The 22,320-nt window shown below is 33.5% G+C and overlaps 1 protein-coding gene across 2 annotated transcripts; it reads left to right on the forward strand.

Moving 5' to 3' along the window:
- Positions 1–3,893: 3,893 nt before the first annotated feature.
- Positions 3,894–22,278, forward strand: LOC129003044 (uncharacterized). 2 transcript variants are annotated; one of them, XM_054431249.1, is made up of 4 exons: positions 3,894–4,060; positions 18,399–18,592; positions 19,671–19,898; positions 20,866–22,278. In XM_054431249.1, exons 2-4 carry the CDS (start codon positions 18,402–18,404, stop codon positions 21,674–21,676), a joined length of 1,230 nt encoding a protein of 409 aa, XP_054287224.1. In that variant the 5' UTR covers positions 3,894–4,060; positions 18,399–18,401; the 3' UTR covers positions 21,677–22,278. The 2 variants fall into 2 exon arrangements, with proteins under 2 accessions (XP_054287224.1, XP_054287225.1); XM_054431250.1 differs by lacking the exon at positions 3,894–4,060 and adding an exon at positions 7,123–7,313.
- Positions 22,279–22,320: the final 42 nt, after the last annotated feature.

The following is a 22,320-nucleotide window of genomic DNA, read 5'->3' on the forward strand; positions in this document are numbered from 1 at the left end:
TGGTATAGTTGATTTCGATTTTTAAATTAAAATAAAGGAAACTCCAGTATTATTTACAAAACATTTTGACTTAATTATTTAAATTTCAGTGGAATTTCAATTAGTTATGATGAGGAATTTAACCTGGCAATCCACAACACATTAATTTATTTTACAGTCGATGGTAAAAATAATTCATATCCTAGGTGAACTACTATATTTCCCTCTATATAGATTAATCTTCAGTGTATTCTTTGCTCAATAGTAACAACTGATTTTTTCCCTTTGTACTGTTAATTGTTATTTGCTACTATGAAGTAATCAATTTTTCATGTTTTATCACCAAACTAGCTGTACCCGCGGGCTTTGTCCCGTTTAACTTCATAAGTATTAATAAAACTATTGATTGCCGTACCGGGTTGGGTGGTATTTCGAGTGGCTTTTCATGGTTACTCCAAAGAACAACATTGGACTTAATTAGCTGTCAGGAAGTATTTGGGCCCTAGGAGAGTATTAAATAAAAAATGACTATCTCCACTAAGCCTGTGGTTGTATTGGCTCTATTCATGAAAAAAATCTGCTCAATTGGTCAAGTCGTCGTCCTGTCCTAATGTGGTTTATGTCAATGCTCTTTAATTTTCAAGATGAGCTCGTTCGCATGGCTAGTTCATTTGCTACGCTTCATGCTTACTCTACTCCACCTTTAGGTTGGAGCTCAATCGCTGCGCTCACTTGCCTTCAGGTTAGCTCGTTCGCTACGCTAACTCGCCTCCAGGTTGAAGTTCGTTCGCTACGCTCACTCAGCTTTTGGTTGCAAGCTGTTGTCATAAATGTAAAAAAATAATAGTGATGCACCATGTTGGTGAACCTATTAACTCTTTAATGTATTGAACATCACATAATCAACTTGTTTTAGTTGAACCAGCTGTTAAGATTCTTTAATTGCATAAGTACTCATAAGGTTAACATGGGAAACTCCAGAGCCACTGGAGCGGAGCCCGAAAGCCCGATCAGAATAAAAACTACTTGTTTTTCTATTTTAATGTCCAAAGAATCGGTGTACCGAATTTCAGCCTCCTAGGTAAATGGGAGGTGGGAGAATTATTAGTGATGAGTGAGTGAGTCAGTGAGGGCTTTGCCTTTTATAAAGTACTACTAGCTGTAACCCGCGGGCTTTGTCCCGTTTAATTTCTTAATTTTCAAGATTATCTCGTTCGCATGGCTCAATCAAGTCCTGGTTGAAGTTTGTTCGCTACGCTCACTCGCCTCCAAGTTGAAGTTCGTTCGCTACGCTCACTCACCTTTTGGTTGCAAATTAGCTGTTGTCATAAATGTCAAAGAAATAATAGTGCTGCACCCTGTTGGTAATCCTTGTAACTTTAATGCTATTGAACATCATAGAACAGAACCAACTTGTTTTATTGAAACAGCTGTTAAGATTCAATAATTCCATTTCTCATAAGGTTAACATGGGAAACTCCAGAGCCACTGGGGCGGAGCCCGAAAGGATTTTTGAAATAAGAATATGCCTATATGTTAATCGGGAATGTGAGCTATCATCATGCCAAATTTCAGCCCAATCCGACCATAGTATTTTTCGTGTTCACTTGTCACAAACATCCAAACTTTCTCATTTATAATATTAGTAGGATATACATTCCATTCTTTTGCATTGGCAAGATCTATTTTCTATAAAACGAATATGGAAATTGGTTGGTTATCAAATGTTTTTTTACAATTGAATGAAATGTGAAGTGGTGTTAGAGGTAGTTTTTCTATCACAACTCTTTATTCACACCAAAATCATGGGGTTCATGCTTTTAAACATAGTAAAATAAACGGTATCAGCATTCTGACACATACTTTCTCCCATAAGCTTGTCAACAACCTTTATCATGGGTAAGCTGAGAGTAAATTTTTTTAGTTAAATGAACGGTATCTGTCGCGGAGTTATGAGTTTGTTCTAATTTAGGTAAATATTTATCATGTAGCTCATAAACAAGTAGGTTTATATCGAAAATGCGAAGAGTAAATAAGTCAAACAAGTCTTAAAATTGCATCCACATTCCAAAAAGACCATAAAATTCGTTAAAAATATTAATTCTATTATTAAAAAAATTGTGGCCATTTTCCAAAATGGCGGCAAACTTGAAAAGTGGAAAACTGTGTATTTTATGGTCTTATTGGAATGTAGATGGAATTCTAAAGACTTATTCTCTCCGCAATTTTGCTCTACACTTACTCGTTTAGGAGCTACATATGTAAAATGTACACCGGAAGTCATTTTTCCATAGGCTGTAACTCCTAAACGAGTGGGTTTATCGAAAAAATGTCAAGAGTAAACAAGTTTTTAAATTGTATGTATGATCCGAAAACATGATAACATATAGGGTGTTCCTTAAGAAATTTCAAAAGTGGCCGCCATTGTGGAAAATGGCGGCTGAATTTCGAAAAACTGAAATCATATTTTTTACTGCCACAAAAAATAAAGGAATGTTCCCCATTTGAAGTTTTCTCTAATTCTTACGTTCCGATATCCCAATGGTGGCCTTCTTGAGTTGATCACCCTGTATAGATATTTATGTTTATTTATACATAACACATAAATAACAGCTATGACATGGAGGGTTGGTTCTTGAACAATGGATTAAAACTTAATCTTGAAAAAACGCAAACAATACAATTTTCTGTCAGAAACAATGGTAACAAAATTGAATCCCTTAAATTTGGTATCGTCTCATAAATTTCTAGGTGTTTACATACTTTAGATGAATCACTTATATGGGATGTACATCTGAATCAATTAAAAAGTAAACTTAGATCCATGTCAATTGTATTTCTGCATTTAAGGGACTGTGTTCCTATAAGGAAACTCTGAAAATGGTTTGCTCATGTAGAATCAGTATTGAGGTATGGTATAATGTTATGGGGTCAGGCTACCGGAGTCAAATCAATATTCAGGCTACAAAAACGCATTATCCGTATTATGACCAACTCTCATCCACCTAGTTCATGCAAACACCTTTTTCAAAATTTAAAAATCCACACCCTAACAGGACTGTACATTTTAGAATCAATAAACTACTGTACATGCATTCAGCTAAAAACGACCTCCCAGAATCAATTCAAAACAACCATAGATATAATACTCGAAATGAAAACATTTTTAGATTTCTAAGGCACCGTCCGTTTAAGTGGTTTAACCCTTTATGGAAAAAGTCCGCTATATGCTGGGCCGAGGCTGTAGGCCTACAATGTGCTGCCTGCAGACTATAAATTGTTAAGTGAAAATAATCTTAATGATAAAATAGGTGAACTAAAATTGACAGAGCCTTTTATTTAATTGCAGATTTTCATAATACCCATTTAGTCTAGAATAGTTTTGTCATTCAATTTTGTTAATTTACATTATCTTCTTGATTACTATTTTATTTTTTATATTCTGATAATTTAACTCTGACAATGCACCTATACTATTCTGTATGTACCAACACATGTAAAGAATGTTATGTGCAAATAAAATATGTCTAATGTCTAATGTCATATATAACAATTTGAACGAATAGTGTTTTTGGCCTCTGATGGGGACATCAAAATGGAGTAGTAAATCGGTCCCGGGCTCAAGTCTTACCATGAGACCTACAGTCATCATTGTATTGTAATAGTACTGCTCATAACAATACTACTCATAGTACTCATTAACAATAGTACTCATAATAATAGTACTGCTATTTTGTTTTAGGGAAATTCGCTAAAACACTTGCTCAATTCACACCAGCACTAACAAATTGATCATTCATAGCAATTATTGCTCCTGAATGGATTAAACTGCTGAAGAATAAAACCACAGACTAAGCAGTTTCATCTATGATATAAAACTCAGTGGAAAAGAGAGAATCAAATGCTAAAAGCTAAAAGTCATTCAGAGAAATTGTCCGTTTCTTTGTTCCTGCAATGGCCCAAATTAGTGGCAAGCCTTGGCTTCAAGGTCTGTCTGCCAAAACTACAGACTGCACAACTGGCTAAACAACTCAGACAACCATCATACAACATTGGATTACAATAAGACAACACAACACAGGTTAGGACATCTTCCATGATTATTTAAATTTAGTTTTAAAAAATACTGTAGATTTATTAATTAAATAATTGTTTAAAATTCATTTTGAATACCATATATGACCATGAATAGAACTGAATAATTATTTATTTTATTAAAAAAAAATGTGAATCCACAAAAAATGTATACCGATTTAGCTGAAAAATTATTAATTTGGCCCTATGCTATTCAAAAGTGATTTTAATCAGTATTTTTGCTTGTTTGATAGACATTCCATTTAAGAGTAGTAGACATATTGTTTTACAGGGTGACAGATATAAATTACTGAATTGCTGTAAATCAACTTTTAAACTAGCCAAATTGAATGATAAACTTGTGGTAAACCATAGTATCTTTTTATCATAAAATAATATTTAAAAAAATAAGAGAGAAAATATTATTTAAAAAAATAAGAGAGAAAATATTATTTAAAAAAATAAAAGAGAAAATATTATTTTTACAGTACTGTTGTAGCTTACTCTATGACTTGTTTGACAAAAGGCTGACTATTTGAATTGAAAATTTGCTACTTATACAGCTTGTCCAAATAGATGAGAGATGTACTTCATTATCCAAAAGCTCAATACTGTAAATTGAATAACACTTTGTTTAACACACTCCCTACCGACCCGTCACACTACTCTGTAACTGAGGGATGAGTATAGTTGGTAGCTAATGTGTTAAGCAATATTGATTTGGAATGTTTCACAATGGTCTATCTGTAGTCAAAGTTAGTATACTTTTGTAATAAATATCCATAGGTCCATAGGTTGGAATTTCATAAAAACAAAACTTAAGGATTAAGCATTTATGGAGGAAATTAATGTTTTATAACCAAAACTAAAGATAAACTGGTTACACCAGGTTTCTTATAACAGCTAGCTTTCTTATAAATCTTTTACTTCATATGGTGCAAAATCATTTTCAAACTTACAATTGCATTTCTGAAGCCGCGTTTACACCAAAGTTGACAACCAGGTTTTCCACTAGTTGCGGAAACTTATGCTTTTTCTACAAAATGCAGCAACTTTTTTAGTCGTCAACTAGTGGAGAGACAAGTTTTCCACTAAATTTTTGTTTTCCCGCGGAGAAAGAAAGTTTATAACAAAAAGTGGAAGACTAGTTGCTACACGCTTTGCGCAAGCAACTTGTGGAAACTAGTGGAGAACTGTTCCCCTCCCATATTGTACACATATTGTAAATGTGTATTATTGTAATTATTATTAAAGGGTAAATGTTAGCTATTTTCTATATAAATATCTAAATTAGGGCTAATAACTCTGGATGTGTACAGAGCTACAGACCACGGTTGTGGTCTGATTTTAATGAAATTTGGTATGTAGGTACTAATCCATAACATCTCCAGGTGTTATGATTTTTTTTTTAAATTTTGATTTTTAATGGTGATTTTTCCATAAAAACTCATAAAAAAGACAGAAAAATTAATTTTTTTTTTAATGGCCAAAACAATTTTGATAAAGATTTAGTATGTTGTAGCCACCCTTTAAATTCTGAACAAAATAGTAGAACTCCCATTCCTGTAAAAATTACGGTTCAAAAGTTATCGTAACTTTTGTTATCTTCATATAAAACCACATGAAAAAACAAAATACCCCGCCGCAGCAAACCTGCAGACTAAGCAAATTTCCATTTGCCTGATTGGATTTACTGTACACTAAAATGTCTCCTAAAATATCACATTTATTCCCTATTTAAATAACATTAGTTTAACGGGTGTACTTAAGTTTGCTGCAACAGGCAGTGACGGATCTAGAGCAGTCACAAGGGGGGGGCGAACCAGGGAGTCAGGGGCGGTTCGGGGTACCCCTCCGAAAAATGTGTGTAAACCAAGTCTCCTAAATCACAGTTTTTTACCATTTCTTTGTCCAAAGTTAGTGTGACAAATTATTTTACGCAATTTGTATGCACTACTGTATTACATGCAGTAAAAAATATATGTATATGTATGCCCGAGGGGGGGGCGGTCGCCCCCCTCGCCCCCCCTCTGGATCCGCCACTGGCAACAGGGAGGGTAAAAAGGTGTTTTTTTTTTTAAAATGTTAATAGTTTAGTATGAAATGAATGCATTTTCAAAATTTGATCATAAACAAGCAAACTACAACAGTTTACTTATTCTCCATAAGAATAACATGGTAATTTTAAATTTACAGGTTTTTGGAATTTTCTCCGTAACCATTAGGCGCATAATAACACTTCAATATACTAAATCATTTGTTTTTTAAGCTCTTAAAAAATAGTTTGGAAAGAAAATGCTAAATTTTAAGTTTTTAGGGTCAAAAATGGGAAAAACCATCAATCATGCTGGTTCGGGAACTCGTTCGAATAAACGTAGGTTTACTTGTTTGTACCGAATTTCATCAAAATCGGAAGATTTTTGCTCGAGTTATGTATTTGAACGGATGGTGTTTTTGGTCTCTAGGGACCTCAAAACGGAAAAGTAAATCGGTCCCGGGTCCAGGTCTTACTATGAGTACTACAGTAATTGCTTATTCCCTATAGGGGAAATTCGCTAAAATGGATTTAAAAAACCGTTTTTGATTGAATTACTACCTTTGTAGTCCTTATAGTTCTAAACAATATAGGTAGTGCATCAACCCATTGCTGTAAAAGTTCCAATTCAAAAGTGAATGTGACTTTTGTAATTTTACCTAATAAATATCATAGTTGCATAGTTTACTAAATACCTATTAAATATCATTATTACTCTAATCGCTTATCCATGATAATGGTTGTTGACAAGCTAATGGGAGATAGTATGTTTTCTACTAGTTGCTCTAAATTAGTGAGGAGCAGCATTTAGTTGTAAACTTTTGGTTGTAAACTTTTGGTTGTCAACTTTGGAGTAACTTTTGGTGGCTTTTCTGTTTGCAGTGAAGTCATCCCTTGTGAGTAATCTTTTTAACCATGCTGCTAACATCTCAAAGATGCAATGTCATTACAAAACTGTTATAAAACACTAAAACAGGCTCACTTTTCTTATCAGTGGGTTATGATAATAACTCCAAGTTCATAACCTACTTTTCCATCTGTTATTTGCTGACTAACTTGGCTGCAATTGTTAAGCTAGAGTTGATTTTAAAATTAATTTTGTAAAGTTTTTGAGAGCTGCCTTTGATTGATATGCAATTTGCTAAGTAACACTTTGAAATATCAATACATGATGGTTTATTGGTCATGGCTTGATAAGTTATGCTTTTTGTGACTAGCTAAAGCGGTAAGTAACGTTTTATGATATTTATTCTTGTGTAAGTTCGCATATAATTTTATAGAACTTACATACTACTTAGTAAAATCATCATTCTAATAAAGGATAATCAGAAATAATATCAGCTAAAGACAATTTTAAAAGTATTCTGTTTGGTATAAGTGGATTGTGCTTCAGTCTTTTTGGTCTTTAGTGTGCTTAGTCTTTTTTTTTCTTTTTAGGTTAACTATATTTATACTAAATAATATAGAACTAATTGCAAATCTCTGCTCATCCTCTGATATTGTATTGAGTAAAGCATCGAATTGTAAAATATGTACCCTAAAAAGAGAGAAACATTTAGACAAAACCAGCCCAATTAAATGTTAACAACATAGAACCCATCAAAAACAGTTTCAGTGTAAGGTAATAAGGTGTAAGGTTTAATAAGTCTACCGCCAAGTCAATGACTGTACCTGAGATATCTAATATATTCTGCAATATCACTGACCTGCTTACAGCGATAAGCATGGCTAGTGTAAGTGTTGTGATACTCTGTACAAGTGTTTGTGTGTCTATGGGCAAGAACACACTGAAAGCTTGGAGTGGAATGGTGTTTCAGATTACATTTTAGTCCTTATTTATATAAAGTGCTCATGAGTTTATTTTTTACAACAGGTAGTAAAATTCCTTCTACACAGTTTCATTTAAAATTATTATCTTTTGTGGCACTCAAAAATAAGCTTTAGGACGGGAGGGACCCTGATGTAGTGTCTGAGAAGAACTCTTTAAAATGCTACAGTTTAGAGTGAATCTTGGTGAATTTGGTTGGGGTCGTCTGCTAGCTTAAATTAGTAACAGTGCTTTTAATCACTCTTAGATTTGTCTTATTTTCAGTAATTTTAATGTGTCTTACAAGTTAAAAAGTGTTTTAGAATGTTTAAAACAGTATAGTTAATATTTCAAACATCTAATTTCTTAACTAAAATAAATTTTAAACTACATTTCATTCTTGAAACTTCTACTTACATAGCATGGAATAGGCCTACTGGAATAACATGAGGTAACTTGAAGATTTTGTATGAAGATATTTATGATTTTTAATTGAAACAGATAAAGTTGGACATTTGCTGTGATTATATATTGAAACAAACATATTGGATGGCTATTTTATTTTGATAACTTTGTTAACAATAATTTTACTGTGAGAGATAATGAGGAATGCTAACGTTTGATAGAGCAGGAGTAAGCATGAATTGATACACTGACAAGCTTACTGACAGACGACCACAGCCCACTTGTTTGTTATCAGCTGTTCACTTCAATCAGCTGCTAGCTGACATCAGCTTACTGATTTGTTTACTTTTGGTTTTGCATCTACCTCACACTGCTTTATGTTAAGAACAATTTATATAGATATTGTTTTTATTATTGTATTTTTATTATCACTTTATCTACTATTATAATAAATTGGACTTGAATTTATTAGTGGTGAACTGAGTAGCTGCTATTTTATAATGAATAGATTGTAGATTGAATAGTTTGAATTAAATAATCTTAAATAAATGCTTTTAGTCTGCAACTATGGAAAATACAAATTATGAGAAAACAGGGGCTCCAAAAGGATGGAGAAAGGAATATTCAGTAAGGAAAAAGGGTCAAACAAAAGGAAAAATAGATGTTAATTTTATTTCTCCTGGGGGAAAAGTTATTCAAACAAAAAAACAGCTAATAGGCTATATAGCTGCTAAAAAGCTTAAAGTTAACATTGACGATTTTGACTTTTCCATAAATTCAAAATCACATAAAAAAAAAAAAGTTGCATACAAGAGGAGTCTTCTGATGAAAATAACTCAATTTCAAGTATGGGAAGTTCTCAAAATATTCCAGAAAACTCCACTCTTGAAATCATCCAGTTCTCGCCAGTTATTCCTCAGACCACTCCAAAAGTTTCTGACACTGACAAAACACCTTTGACCAGCCATCCCCCTTTAAACAATAATAATATACCCTATGATACACAAAACAATCAAAGTCAGTTAAAACCACCTATTAGCCAAGTTAGTGCAGAAGAGGATGTGTGTAAATCTCTATGCTTGAATCCAAATGGGTGACTGATGACGTAGTACAAAGTTACTTTGATTTGTTGAATAACAAAATGAACTTAAAAGATGTTCACTTCCTGAATCCTGTAGTTACAATTGCAGTAAAAACCTTGGTCGAGTACGAACATATTTTACAGTCACTAGATCTTGTGAATAAAAAAATCATATTTATTCCTCTAAATGACTCCCCAGCTATTCAAAGGATCGGTGGATCTGGCTCACACTGGAGCCTGTTGGTATACAATAGGTGCCAAAAATGTTTCTACCACTTCGACTCAATAAATAGCAAAAACACGGCTCACGCAAAAACCCTTTCCCGCAAATTCACAAAATTTTTCAATCTTGATGAGGACATTCCCATAATCAATGTGAATGTTACCCAACAAAATAAAGGGTTGGACACAGGATACAATGGTGACTGTGGGATCCACATGCTTTTGACCACAGATGTTTTATCTAAGAATCTTGTAGAGACAAACTGCAACACTTCATTCAGTATTGATTTTTTTCAAAATATAATACCTCATGTTGCACCTGAGGATATTATAACAAAAAGAGCCCAACTAGCGCTACTTTTACACAAAAACCAACACATACATTTTGACAAAAGCCTGGTTTGCGGCTTGATGTTTAGCAAAAAGAATGAAACAAATTGCAAACTGTTGACTGAAAAATGTAAAATGTTGGAAAAAGTAAATACAGATCTTTTAGCTAAGCTTGAAAGAAATAACTGCCAAACCAACAACTCTTTTAATAAACAATCAAAGAACATACAAAAGCCTACAAATCAACATTCCCCAAAAAAAAGATCAGTTCTAAGCCCAAATCATTCAAATAAATTTGTTTTACCTACATCTAACAAATTCAAACCGCTTGAAGAGGACATACAACAAGCCACATCTCCAGAAGGATTTGGAAATGGTCCAATCCCTACTAAACAACATTCTCCAACTCTGACAGTTCTAAGTGACAGTCATGGTAGACACTTGGATCATCTCATAAAGAAAAAAAACTCGTCTCTTCAAGTTTGCAGTAACGTAATGCCAGGTGCACATTTGGATGTAGTAATGAGTAAATCTAAAACAATAGCAAAAAATAAATCTGATTATGTGGTACTCATTGCTGGAGCGAATGATACTTACAATGGACAGAAACAAGTAGTTCTCAATCATTTGAAACCCGCAATTTTATCCCTAAAACCTTGCAATGTCTTGATCGGCAGTATACCATTCAGACGCGACTTGGCTCTCAATCACCAAATTAATGAAGACATTATGGAAGTTAACCTTTACATTCATGAACTTTCACAGACTTTACCTGGTGTTAAATTCTTGGATCTTACTGGTTTGCCTGCCCGCTGTTATGAACCATCTGGTATTCATCTGAACTTTCTTGGAAAACAGTTTTTGAGCCAAAAAATCAACATACTTGTGTCTACACCATCTCAGGGCATTACAAAACATCAGTATGCTATACCTCACAACGATAGTATCACGATCTTGAATCAAAACATGGATGAGGAAATCAAGAAATACAAAAGTGACAAACATGTTGCATTTGCACACTGTATATCTGCAGATGTAAACAGTCATAGAAATATGTCGGCAGGAGTTGCCGTTGTTTTTCGGAAGCAATTCAAAAGACCTTCTCCATCAGATTTTCTCAGCCACCACCTTACATGTCAAATGCCTGCTGATTCTGCTGTTGTTTATGGTCTAGTGACTAAGGCTCAGTACAATCTAAAGCCAACGGATGAAGATTACCTTACAGCATTCACGCAGATGGAGGAAGATTTCAAGAAAAAAAAACTGAAAGAATTAATATGCTCCCCCATGGGCTGTGTTCGTGACAACATCAAGCTAGAACTGTTTGCCAAGAGAATTGTCAAATTCCAGAGGAACACAAATGCTCAGGTAAAGATAGTTACATACGAGCAGCCTTCGGCCAAAAGGGTTCTATTTCAAGGGTATCCTCATTTGGAATTCATCAAACGCTTACAACAGCTCATCTCTACTGAAAGCTTGATCCATACTGACCCAAACTCCAGCAGTTCGCAAGTCTCGACTTCTAACTCTCCTAATTTGGATACTGATTCTCCTTCTACAGTGAACCCACCAACCCCTTCATCAACCTCTTACTGGAAAGGATGGTCTACTCCTATGGCACAGACTCCAGACACCAACAACAGATGGCTACAACACACATCAGACTTCCCTTCTCTACCTACACCGTCATTTTCAAGTGCAAATGTTTGTGATAAAAGTGAAGTCATCTGTTCAGAAAGTTCGAGTGAAATTGTACAAAAAGCTGTTGGGTGTGTTGCTTTTGCTAATAAACCACTGGTCTCCGATTTAAACTCCTCGGCGTTACATCGGAAAAACCCTATTTGAACAAGGTAGCTAGTTTTCAAAAAAAAAATAACTAATACTATTCAATCCACCTCAAAAAATAACTTACCTTTCACTGTTTTTCATCAAAATATTGAAAATTTAATAAGTCGCATTGAACCTTTGCAAATTATATTAGATGAAATAAATCCTAGAATCATAATTCTCACCGAACATAATATCAAAGAAGATGAATTAAAATACCTTAAAATTAATAATTATGTTGTAAGTGCTTGTTATAATAGAAAATCTACGGTAAAGGGGGGTGTAATGATTCTCTCCGAGGAGGGTATCTCTGGTAGGCCGGTGGTCTTGCCAACATCTGATACATGTTTGGGTGAAGATAAAATTTTTGAATTCTGTGCTGTTAGTTATAAGTTAAATGGTTGTAAAATTATTGTAGTTGGTCTGTATCGCTCACCCTCATCAGATCCATTTGAATTTTTGAAACGCCTAAATGCATTAATTAACATTTTGATTAAAAGATGTAAATTTATTATAATTGGTGGGGACATAAATATCAATGTTTTGGTGGATTCAAGGGAGCACTTAGAACTTAAGAATGTATTAAAGAGTTATGGTATGAAGTATCTTGTAAAATTTCCAACTAGAGTAACTTCTACAACTGCCACTTGTATTGATAATTTTATGTCAAATATTCCCACAAATGTAATAAAAACTGAAGGTTTAATTTCTAGTTTATCTGATCATGATGCACAAATGATTGAAGTAAATTTAGCAAATTCTTTTAGAAATGATAATGAGTATATAACGATGCATAAAAGAAGTTTTACAGAACAAAATATAGCAAAGTTTTCAAACATGTTGTCTGTAGAAAATTGGTTAAATGTATATTGTGCCCCAGTTGAAATTAAGTTTGATGTATTTCTAGATATTTTTTTATATTATTTTAATATATGTTTTCCAAAAGTAAAATGTAGGAAACCCTGTAAAAATAAGAACAAATGGATAAATTATGATTTGTATGAGTTGCAATCAGAGCTAAAAAATTTAACTGAACTAAGCAGGTCATCTCATGATCCTAATTTAGGTAGGAGTGTCAAGGAGAAGAAAAAGGAGTATAAAAAAAAGATTTTTGACAGTAAAGTTAAACATTACGAAAAACAAATTAGAGAATCTTCAAATGTTAGTAAAACTACTTGGAAAATTATTGGAGAAGAAATTAATATTAAAAATAAGCACATTGAAACAAATATAGCACTGAACTCTGGTGGATCAGAAATAAAAGATCCTTGTTTAGTTAGCAATATGTTTAATGATCATTATATTAATCTAGTTGAGACAAATGTAATTCCTAAGTTGAATCAAGTTGCAGCTTCTTCCAACATTTCTTTGCCTAATTATACTGATAAAGTTTTTGTTCCAACTAGTATAGAGCCTCATCAGCTGGAAAAAGTAATCATGTCCTTCAATAATAAGTTTTCAACCGGTTATGATGATATTCCTATAACAATCATAAAACATGCCAGAACCTATCTGTTACTACCGTTGTGTCATTTAATAAATTCATCTTTTATATCAGGTATTTTTCCGGACAAGTTAAAAATTTCTAAAGTAAAACCTCTTTTTAAGGCAGATGACTGTAAAGAAGTTTCAAATTATCGCCCACTGTCATTACTTCCTGTTTTTTCCAAAATTTATGAACGAGTTATGGCTATTCAGTTAACAGAATTTTTAGAGTGTAACAAACTGTTAGACAAAGAACAGCATGGTTTTAGGGCCGGGAAATCAGTAATAACTGCCAGCATTGATTTTATTGAGTCAGCTTTAAATTCTTTGGATAAGGGTAATAAAACAATTGGTATTTTTATGGATCTTAGTAAAGCTTTTGACAGTGTATCACATTCAAGCCTACTTGTAATTCTTCAAAAACTGGGAATAAAAAATAGGGCTTTTTCATGGTTTGACTCTTATTTAAAAAACAGAAAACAGTTTGTTGAAATTAAACATATTAATCATTTCAATCAGTTAATACACCGTAATTCGAATATTAAAGATATTAAGTTCGGAGTCCCTCAAGGCTCTATTCTGGGTCCATTACTTTTTCTATGCTATCTTAAGGGTTTACCTAGCATCACACCTTTTGATAATATCACAATGTATGCAGATGATATAAATTTGCTGATATCACGTAAAACTCTTGATGAAATCGAAGTTTCCGCTTTTAACCAGATTTCAACCTTAGAACAGGCTCTTAACGAAAAATGCTTGCTACTGAATCCTAATAAAACTAAGTTCATCACTTTTACAGCTTGCTCTAGAATTAGACCTGCACCTGAGTTGACAATATTTCTTAATGATCATGTGTTGGAAGAGGTGGATAATTCTAGATTCTTGGGCCTAATAATTGACAAAAACTTAAATTGGAATAATCATGTTTTATCAATTTCTAAAAAGTTAGCTTCTGGTTTATTTGCATTAAGGAAGGTTTCTAAATTTAGCACTTTGGTTACAATGAAAACCCTTTATCATGCCCTTGTACAGTCTCATATCGCTTTTGGTATTGTTTTATATGGTAATACCTCAAATGAAAATTTAGATGAACTTCTTATCCTTCAAAAACAAGCAATAAGAATAATTTTAAAGCTAAATTGGGATGATTCTGTTAAACACCTATTTACTGAATTGGAATTTTTGACTGTATATAGTCTATACATTTTTGAACTTATTTTGTTTATAAAAAAGAATTCTCATAGAATAGAAACGTTAGGACAAAACCATAGTTATAATACTAGAAACAATAGAGTATTTGCTTATACAAGCCACAATCTTAAATTATATGAAAAGAAACCTTCCTATGCAGGTATTAGATTCTATAATGCTCTTCCGGTGGATTTAAAATCCACAGAAGATTTTAATGTTTTTAAGAAAAAACTGAAAAATGTAATGCTATCCAAACCGTTGTACTCTCTAGATGAGTTTTTTTTATTAATGTAATGATATAAACTCATCTCTAGGTCTATTTCATGTATATTGCAGTGAAATCATTAACATCTAATATTTTTGTATAATGTAGTAAGTTAGAAAAATGTTTAAATTGACGCTATTCTATGTACACATGTATGAAAAATGAATAAAGTTATTTTGAATCTTGAATCTTGTAAGCTGTTTATGTGAACATTTTTTTACTATTTTGAATAGGTATCCTGAATCTTTCTTGAATATACCGATATATCTCTACTCTGATTAAAATTACAAATTTCTTTGAAACTTAGCCTATAAATTGTTACAAAAACAAAAATTTAAAAAAATAGTATATTTTACTACTAGGGCGCAAACGCCGTAAAGAGACTAAAGTGGCGTAAATTGAAAAGGGAGGGGGGGGGGACACTTATTTGCCAATGTGATAAACTATATTGTTCGTCATATTACACCATTATTCAGGCAAATGAAGTTAAAAAAACAAAAAAAAATTATTTAAAGGTAGCCTCTCAAAATGACCAGATTTTAAATTTTGCTAATGGAAGAAGCAGCTGTTTATAGTTCGGCCGCTTGGAAACCGACCTGTGCGCTAATTCTAACCAATGCTAGAGGTCGCTTTCTAATACTGTACAGAACTATATAGTCAGCCATTCAATCATTTTGTCTATTATGATTGTGTTGGTACACAATATATAGGTCTGACTTAGGGGAGGTACGATTGAGGCATTAGTTCAAAATTCCTCCGTGAACAGCACTGTAGTAGAGAGCATTTTGGCAATGAAGGTTTACTAAATCGCAAAAATAGTTCTGTTCATAAAATAAAATTATAAATGCCTAAAGTTCAATTTTATAATTTTTTTAATTATAAAATTACTATCATAACCTTAACCTAACCGAACTAACCAAACTTACTGATAATGAAATAATATAAAAAACAGTGTATTAATAGAAAGAATAATTCTGTTCATTAAATAAAACTAGAAATTGCTCAATTAAAATTTTATAATGACTTAAAATAATAAAATTAAACTGTCATAACCGAACCAAACCAACCAAACTTGCTGATAATGAAAAAATCTTAGTCAAAAAGTTAGTAGCACCAGCGGGATTTGAACCCGGGACTCTCAGCATATCAACTCGTACGCTAACCACTAGACTACCGAGGCCGATGGCTCCAAACCGTATTGTTACGGTAATGGTGTTCCCTCTGCTAATGAGAAGCCCACAGCTGTCATCGTAACCTCATCTATACCTCCCCTGAGATAATATCACAATATATACAATTTTTTATTTCTAACAAACCTTGCAACCTTATGCCTATTGCCTGGTAACAGAAAAAAAAAATGTAAACATAAAACATTCTCTGTCTAATTAATAAACATAAACATTCTAACTAATTAATAAATTAAGCAACAGCTGTTTCGGTTTGACGTGATAGCATTGATGCTACTTTTGTCTCTCCGCCTTATATTAGAGGAGGCTATGACAATACTATGTAAAACTAACAATTGAAAAGAATGTAACAATTAGACAACCGATAAAAAAAAAACAATACATACTTAAATATAGCTTTTTAGTATTACAATAATAAGCCAACTTTTTAATTTAAACTTTATCTGTGTAGCTGCGTCCACACTTGACGAACAATGTTAGCTGAACAGTGTTGGCTAACATGTCGCTGTTCGCCAGAGAACGTTCGATGTTCGTTATGTGTGGACACATTGACCAACGTTCAGAGAGCGAGGGTGGGGGTAGCGTGTGTCGTCTTCATAAACTGTCTGTCACAACCGATGACGCCGTTGATAGCTGATAATGTAATATGCAACAGAAACAACAGTACAAGCAAGTAAAAGCCGACGCCTATGCACATCCATCTTCACTGAAAACCCCTAAAAACTGAGCTTAGAGCGAACACCATATTTTGTCCGTCGAACAGCTTAAATAATGTTCAGTAAACGTTAAGTGAACGCTCAGCGAATATTTTTTGCTAGTTAGGCGTACAAACGTTCATGATCATTGCGAACGTTCGCCAAGTGTGGACGCAGCTTTTCTCTTTTAGTTTTTGAATAGATAATGATAACTAAACACTTGTTTTCCCCATATTAAATGAGAGTTAACTTTTTGCAATGCCGTTCGTATTAGACATTGTGACAAATAATGTCTGGACAACAGGATTTTTGCACATCCTATTCAAAAAAACATTGAAAATATTTTTACTATATTCCTTGGGGGAGGGGGTTGTAGTAAATTAGCTGATTAAATAAAGAAGCAAAGTATTTAAGAACTAGATATTTAAAGTTCAAGGATGTACAACAATCTAAATATTATTCAGGGAAACCTGGCAGGAGTTACTGACAATGGTTGTTTGTGTGAAGTTGAAAATTGTTTAATGGTTTAGTCCTTAAAATTTCTAAATTAAGACCCAGCTGTCCTTGATCATTGGCTTTCTAATAAATTACTAGTAAAAACGTTGCTCGAAATCGAGCAATCTATATATCTTACTAATATTATAAATGTGAAAGTTTGTGTGTTTGTTTGTTTGTTTGAAGTTCAATCACGCATTAACGACTGGACGGATTGGGCTGAAATTTTGCATGATGATAGCTCACATTCCCGATTAACATATAGGCATATTTTTTCCTGAAAAATCCTTTCGGGCTCCGCCCCAGTGGCTCTGCAGTTTCCCATGTTAACCTTATGAGTATTCATATTAAAAGGGAATTAAAGAATTTTGTCAGCTGTTTCAACTAAAAAGTTGGTTCTATGATATGAAAAGCATTAAAAAGTTATAAGATTTACCGACAGGGTGCCGTACTATTATTTGTTTTGCATTTATCATAACTACAGCAAGCAGCAAAAAAAACTGTGATACGCAATGAGAACTGTCAAAGTAGGATTGTTTACAGTTATGTTTATGCTTTTAATTTCATGAATAATTTGTGATTTTTTGCAAACTTTTAATAATTTTTTTTCTCTATTGTTTAGGTGAAGTGGTAGAACATTATGACTATGGTAGATGTGTAATACTATGGTATACCGTAAATTTAAATAAGCAAATTTTATCAAACTGTGTCCTCCCCCATTGAAAATGCAAATACAAAGCTCGAGTATAACTGCAATAAGCGTTTTATACTTATATGCCGACCCCGTACGAAGGACGGGTACTCTGCTAGTAATTAATATTGCAAAGAAGTAAAGTAGTTATTTAAAAACAAATAAAACTCATCATAATTTCCAATGAGTTTAAAAGACTTTGAATTGAAAAATAAATAACAGCAATTAAATTATACAGCTGATCAAAATGTAAACAATTATGTTCTTCATAAGGATAACATGGGAACTTTAACAGCCACTGGGGCAGAGCCCAAGGGACTTTTTCATAAATGTAAGGTCAGTTTGCAAACCTACGCGACACGCTCTTTCCAATGAGACGTCAATGGATGAAATCGGTTAAGAAATGGCGGAAAAGTTCAACCGACAGAGTTTCATGTAGTGTATTGAGAATGAGAATGAGAATGAGAATGAGAATGAATGAGAATGAGATTTATTTGCCAGTTAATATTCCATACAAATACGTTGGCACGTCAAATTAGTCATTAATTATATAGATTCCAAAAATTTATGAAATCCAACATAAGACTTGAAAGAGAAAAGTCTGTAAACAGAGTTTGATTCTTCAGATAATGGAGGACTTGCAACCCGGTTGGTTGGACGAAGGGTTTATCAAGCAAGTATTGAGATCAGTTGAAAACATCGGTGAAGACCACATATCTGTGTCCAAGTGGAAATGTCACCCTGCAGTGCCTCCTGGCAGCAACTACCTCAGCCTGTTGTATCGTCTGTCTGTTGACTACGAGATAGAGAATGACCAAAGGTATGGAAAAACCAAAATAGGATGTTTGGGCATTTTTAAGATTTATTTATACAGTAATATCCACATTTAATAATCACTATTATTACACATTTTTTAATATTGAGCTGGCCTATGTGTAAACAAGTTCCTAACAAAAGTATGTGTGTTACGCTTATGTTAGTTTGCATCACTCTACATTTTATTTGTATAACTATGCTGTAAGCTGCCACCTTAAGAATGCTTCCTCTACCTAGCATACAACTACAGTACCTACACACATGGACACTACACTTGATATTCCAGATGATGTTCATCATACTTTTGTTTGTAAAATCAGGAAAAAAATTCCTGCTCTCTTGCTAGATAGTAGATACAAATTCATTTTGTACTATGATTTTTCTTTGAATTACAGGTTGTTAGTGTTAAGCAGAGTTTGAGTTACAGAGGTCATTACTGTACAATAACAACTAGCCTAACTAATTACACTAATTTTGAATCCGACTAAAAGAGATGAAGTTTACTTTAATTCCCCAAAATATTCTACTAAACTAAATTTCGCATATACGATTTTTGAAAGCAAAGCCGTGTTTACACAAGGCCAGTAACGGGCAGGTTACCTTGCTCAGGTAGAGTCACTTCAAATACACTGAAATGAGGCAGGTAACCTGACCTCACTGGCCAGGCCAGTCCTACTGGCCTCATTTGTTTAAACCAGGCCTAAAGAGAAAATTAAATCAAACTGTTAAAACAGTGTAAATCCAATTTTATGTTTTTACATTTATTTTTAGCTAATCGAGATATTCAAACCTACAAGATATTAAAAACTATTAATTCAGGATCTCAAAGAATTAAATTTATTCAGGATTGATTTGGCGTTCTTTTGAATTCTATAGAGGTAAAGTACTAAAACTGTAAAATTATTTCAAGTTATGAATGGTTATTTTTTTAAATTTAATCAAGGTGATTGAAATTTATTTGAGTTATCGAAGATTTTGATTTTGGGAGATCAATATTTTATAAGTTAGCGAGGGTCAAGAAAAATCAATTAAAATTGTAAAATAAACTAATTGTTTTCCCATTTATTCTTATTTTTTAACAGATCTATTTCTCTCATTGTCAAAACCCCTCTGGAGTCAGGCCAGGTGAAAGAATGGCTGGAGAAGTCTGATGGCTATGGCAAAGAGCTTAGGATGTACCGAGACGTACTCCCCAGAATGTATGAGATTAGTCGGTCCATCGTAGTGACGGCTCGCTCCTACCCATGTAACCTTCACAACTCCTTGGTGCTTGAAGACCTGACGGTACTCGGCTATAAAATGGCTGACAGGTAAGAACTATTGGCTGAATGATTTTTATATTTTAAAGCCGTTTGTGTTAACAAATTTGTATTATTTGGTTGAAATTTTGCATGCAGTGCAGATGCAAGCATTACTGAAACTAGTTGCACTGCCTGTGCTTCACAACGGGTTGAGAACACAGAGGAGTATAATGTGGTTCTTTAAATAAAAGTTACTCCCACCATCGTTTATAGAGACAAAACTCAATCTTACTTCTTGCTTACATTTATAGAGATCTCTTCGGTTTATGTATATTCAAACAGCCGTGTGGAAGAATGAAGACTATGGTAATGTAAACATAGCTAAACTATAAAAAGAATCAAGAGATAGAAGTTGATGAGGGTTGACAGTTTGTTGTCACATAGGTTCTTTTAAGGTTGTGGATCCGATGGGGGTTGTAGTTACTTGCTATCTAAGGAGTCATAAAATACTTGCCTTGTTATCTAAAAGTCGTATGATTGATCTTGAGAAAAGTCTTTAAGTTTTTAAAGTTTCATTCTAAACCCTCTTGCCATTTTGCTGGTGGGTTTATTATTATATTGTTTTCTAACAATAGTTTAACTTCAGAAAGTAACAAACCAGAGTTTAAATAATTATTTTATAAATGTAAATGCATAAATAATGTATGATATTTGAGAAATGTGTTTAACAATCTTAAGGATAAAATCTTGCTGCAATGAAATCAAAATCACATTTTTGACAACCCACTGGAACCACTAGCTATTACACAACTATTTTCTGAAGGGCAATTCCCTCAAATGTTTCAATAAAACACTACCTATACGATTAGTTCTTTTATTTGTATTAATATTTTACTACAATCAGGTTTTTTGAGGGTTGAAGCCTCTCTTCATTTACTTACACTAATTATTTTTTTATGTTAGCATAAGTGATTATAAACGTTAACTTATAATAACCTACTGAATTAGTCTCATTTCCTCTTTTTTTTCTTTTCAGGCTGAAACAACTAGATTTTGCCCACTGCAGGCAATTTTTTATAAGTTTAGCGACATTTCACGGACTCTCAATAGCGCTTTACCAGAAGAACCCCGAGCTGATACAGAGTATAGGAAAGAGCTCATGGTTCAGCGACGATGGACCTGAAGAAGACATAAAAGAGCAAGAAAAGTTCACAAAATTTAACATTGCCACGATGATGAAGACAGTAAAGTCTATTGGCTTAGACAGATACGCTGAGATTATCCAGGGTAAGTTGGACACTTTCTACAGTACGATGCAACAAATTTTTAAACCTCAAGGTGAACTGAGAGTCCTCTGTCACGGAGATTGTTGGACCACCAACTTCCTATTTAAGTACGAGTCAGGCAAAGTCGTAGATGCAAAACTCATAGATTTCCAGATTATTCGTACTGGAAGCTTCGCACAAGATATTCATTACTTCTGGTGGACTAGTGTGAAACAAGAAGTTCAAGAAAACTCACAAGAGGAATTGTTTGAGGTTTATCGGGAAACGCTCAACCAGACGTTGGAGAAGGCACAAGTATCAGAAAGAATTTCAAAAGATGAATTTGACAAGGAGATAAAACGTTATTCCCCGTACGGTTTCTTTGTTTGCAGCTCGATTTTGTCAGTAGCCATGGCTGACCCGGATAACTTAGCTGACTTTAATGAAATGGGTGAAAACGAGTTTGATAAACCTGTCAATGATGAAGATTCTCCTTTCTCAAAGAATTTCCGTAGCAAATATTACAAAGCAAGATTACCTGCTTTGTTGAAACTTTTAGAAACATTTGGAGCATTGGATTGATAAATAATGACTTAGAAAGATATAAAAGCATGATAATGATTTTAGATAAATAGATGATCAAATAGTGATTTAGTTGCTTCAAGCTATGAAAGATATGAAAAACCTTCCTGTCCAGTTGATGATTGGAAAATCTTCTACTGCATCCCATGGCACGTAATTTTAATAAGATCAGTGATTCTTAAATCAAGGTTCCAAAAAAGCTTCCATTATCACAACAAAGCAAGCTAGTTGGGACTGATCGCCTTCAAATGGAAATTGAATCACAGAAACTTGGCGAGGAGCCAATATTCCCCTCCACTGATATCGACTTGTTCACCAATTTCATATTCAACATAGCATCCGAGAGACAACTGCATAGACTAGTTGTGGAGATAGTAAAATACATGGTGCTGGGGTCAGATTTAAACGTTAATTAATAGACAACCCTCAAAATTTAAATTCTTAAACAATCTTCAGTTGAACTGAATATTTTCAAAATTATTTTTACATGCTATTACATGTATTTGGCAATTATAAAAAACCAATTTCTGATATCTGATAATTATATTGTTATAGAATGTTTTAAAAAATATCTGCATTAACCTATCCCCCCCCCCCATCAGCCTAACCATGGAGTCAACCCCACCTTAAAAAAAAAAACATAA

This window comes from Macrosteles quadrilineatus, unplaced genomic scaffold (assembly GCF_028750875.1).
Source record: "Macrosteles quadrilineatus isolate MER2022 unplaced genomic scaffold, UCM_ALF_1.0 Scaffold_9__3_contigs__length_116548681, whole genome shotgun sequence".
Taxonomy (NCBI): Eukaryota; Metazoa; Arthropoda; class Insecta; order Hemiptera; family Cicadellidae; genus Macrosteles; species Macrosteles quadrilineatus.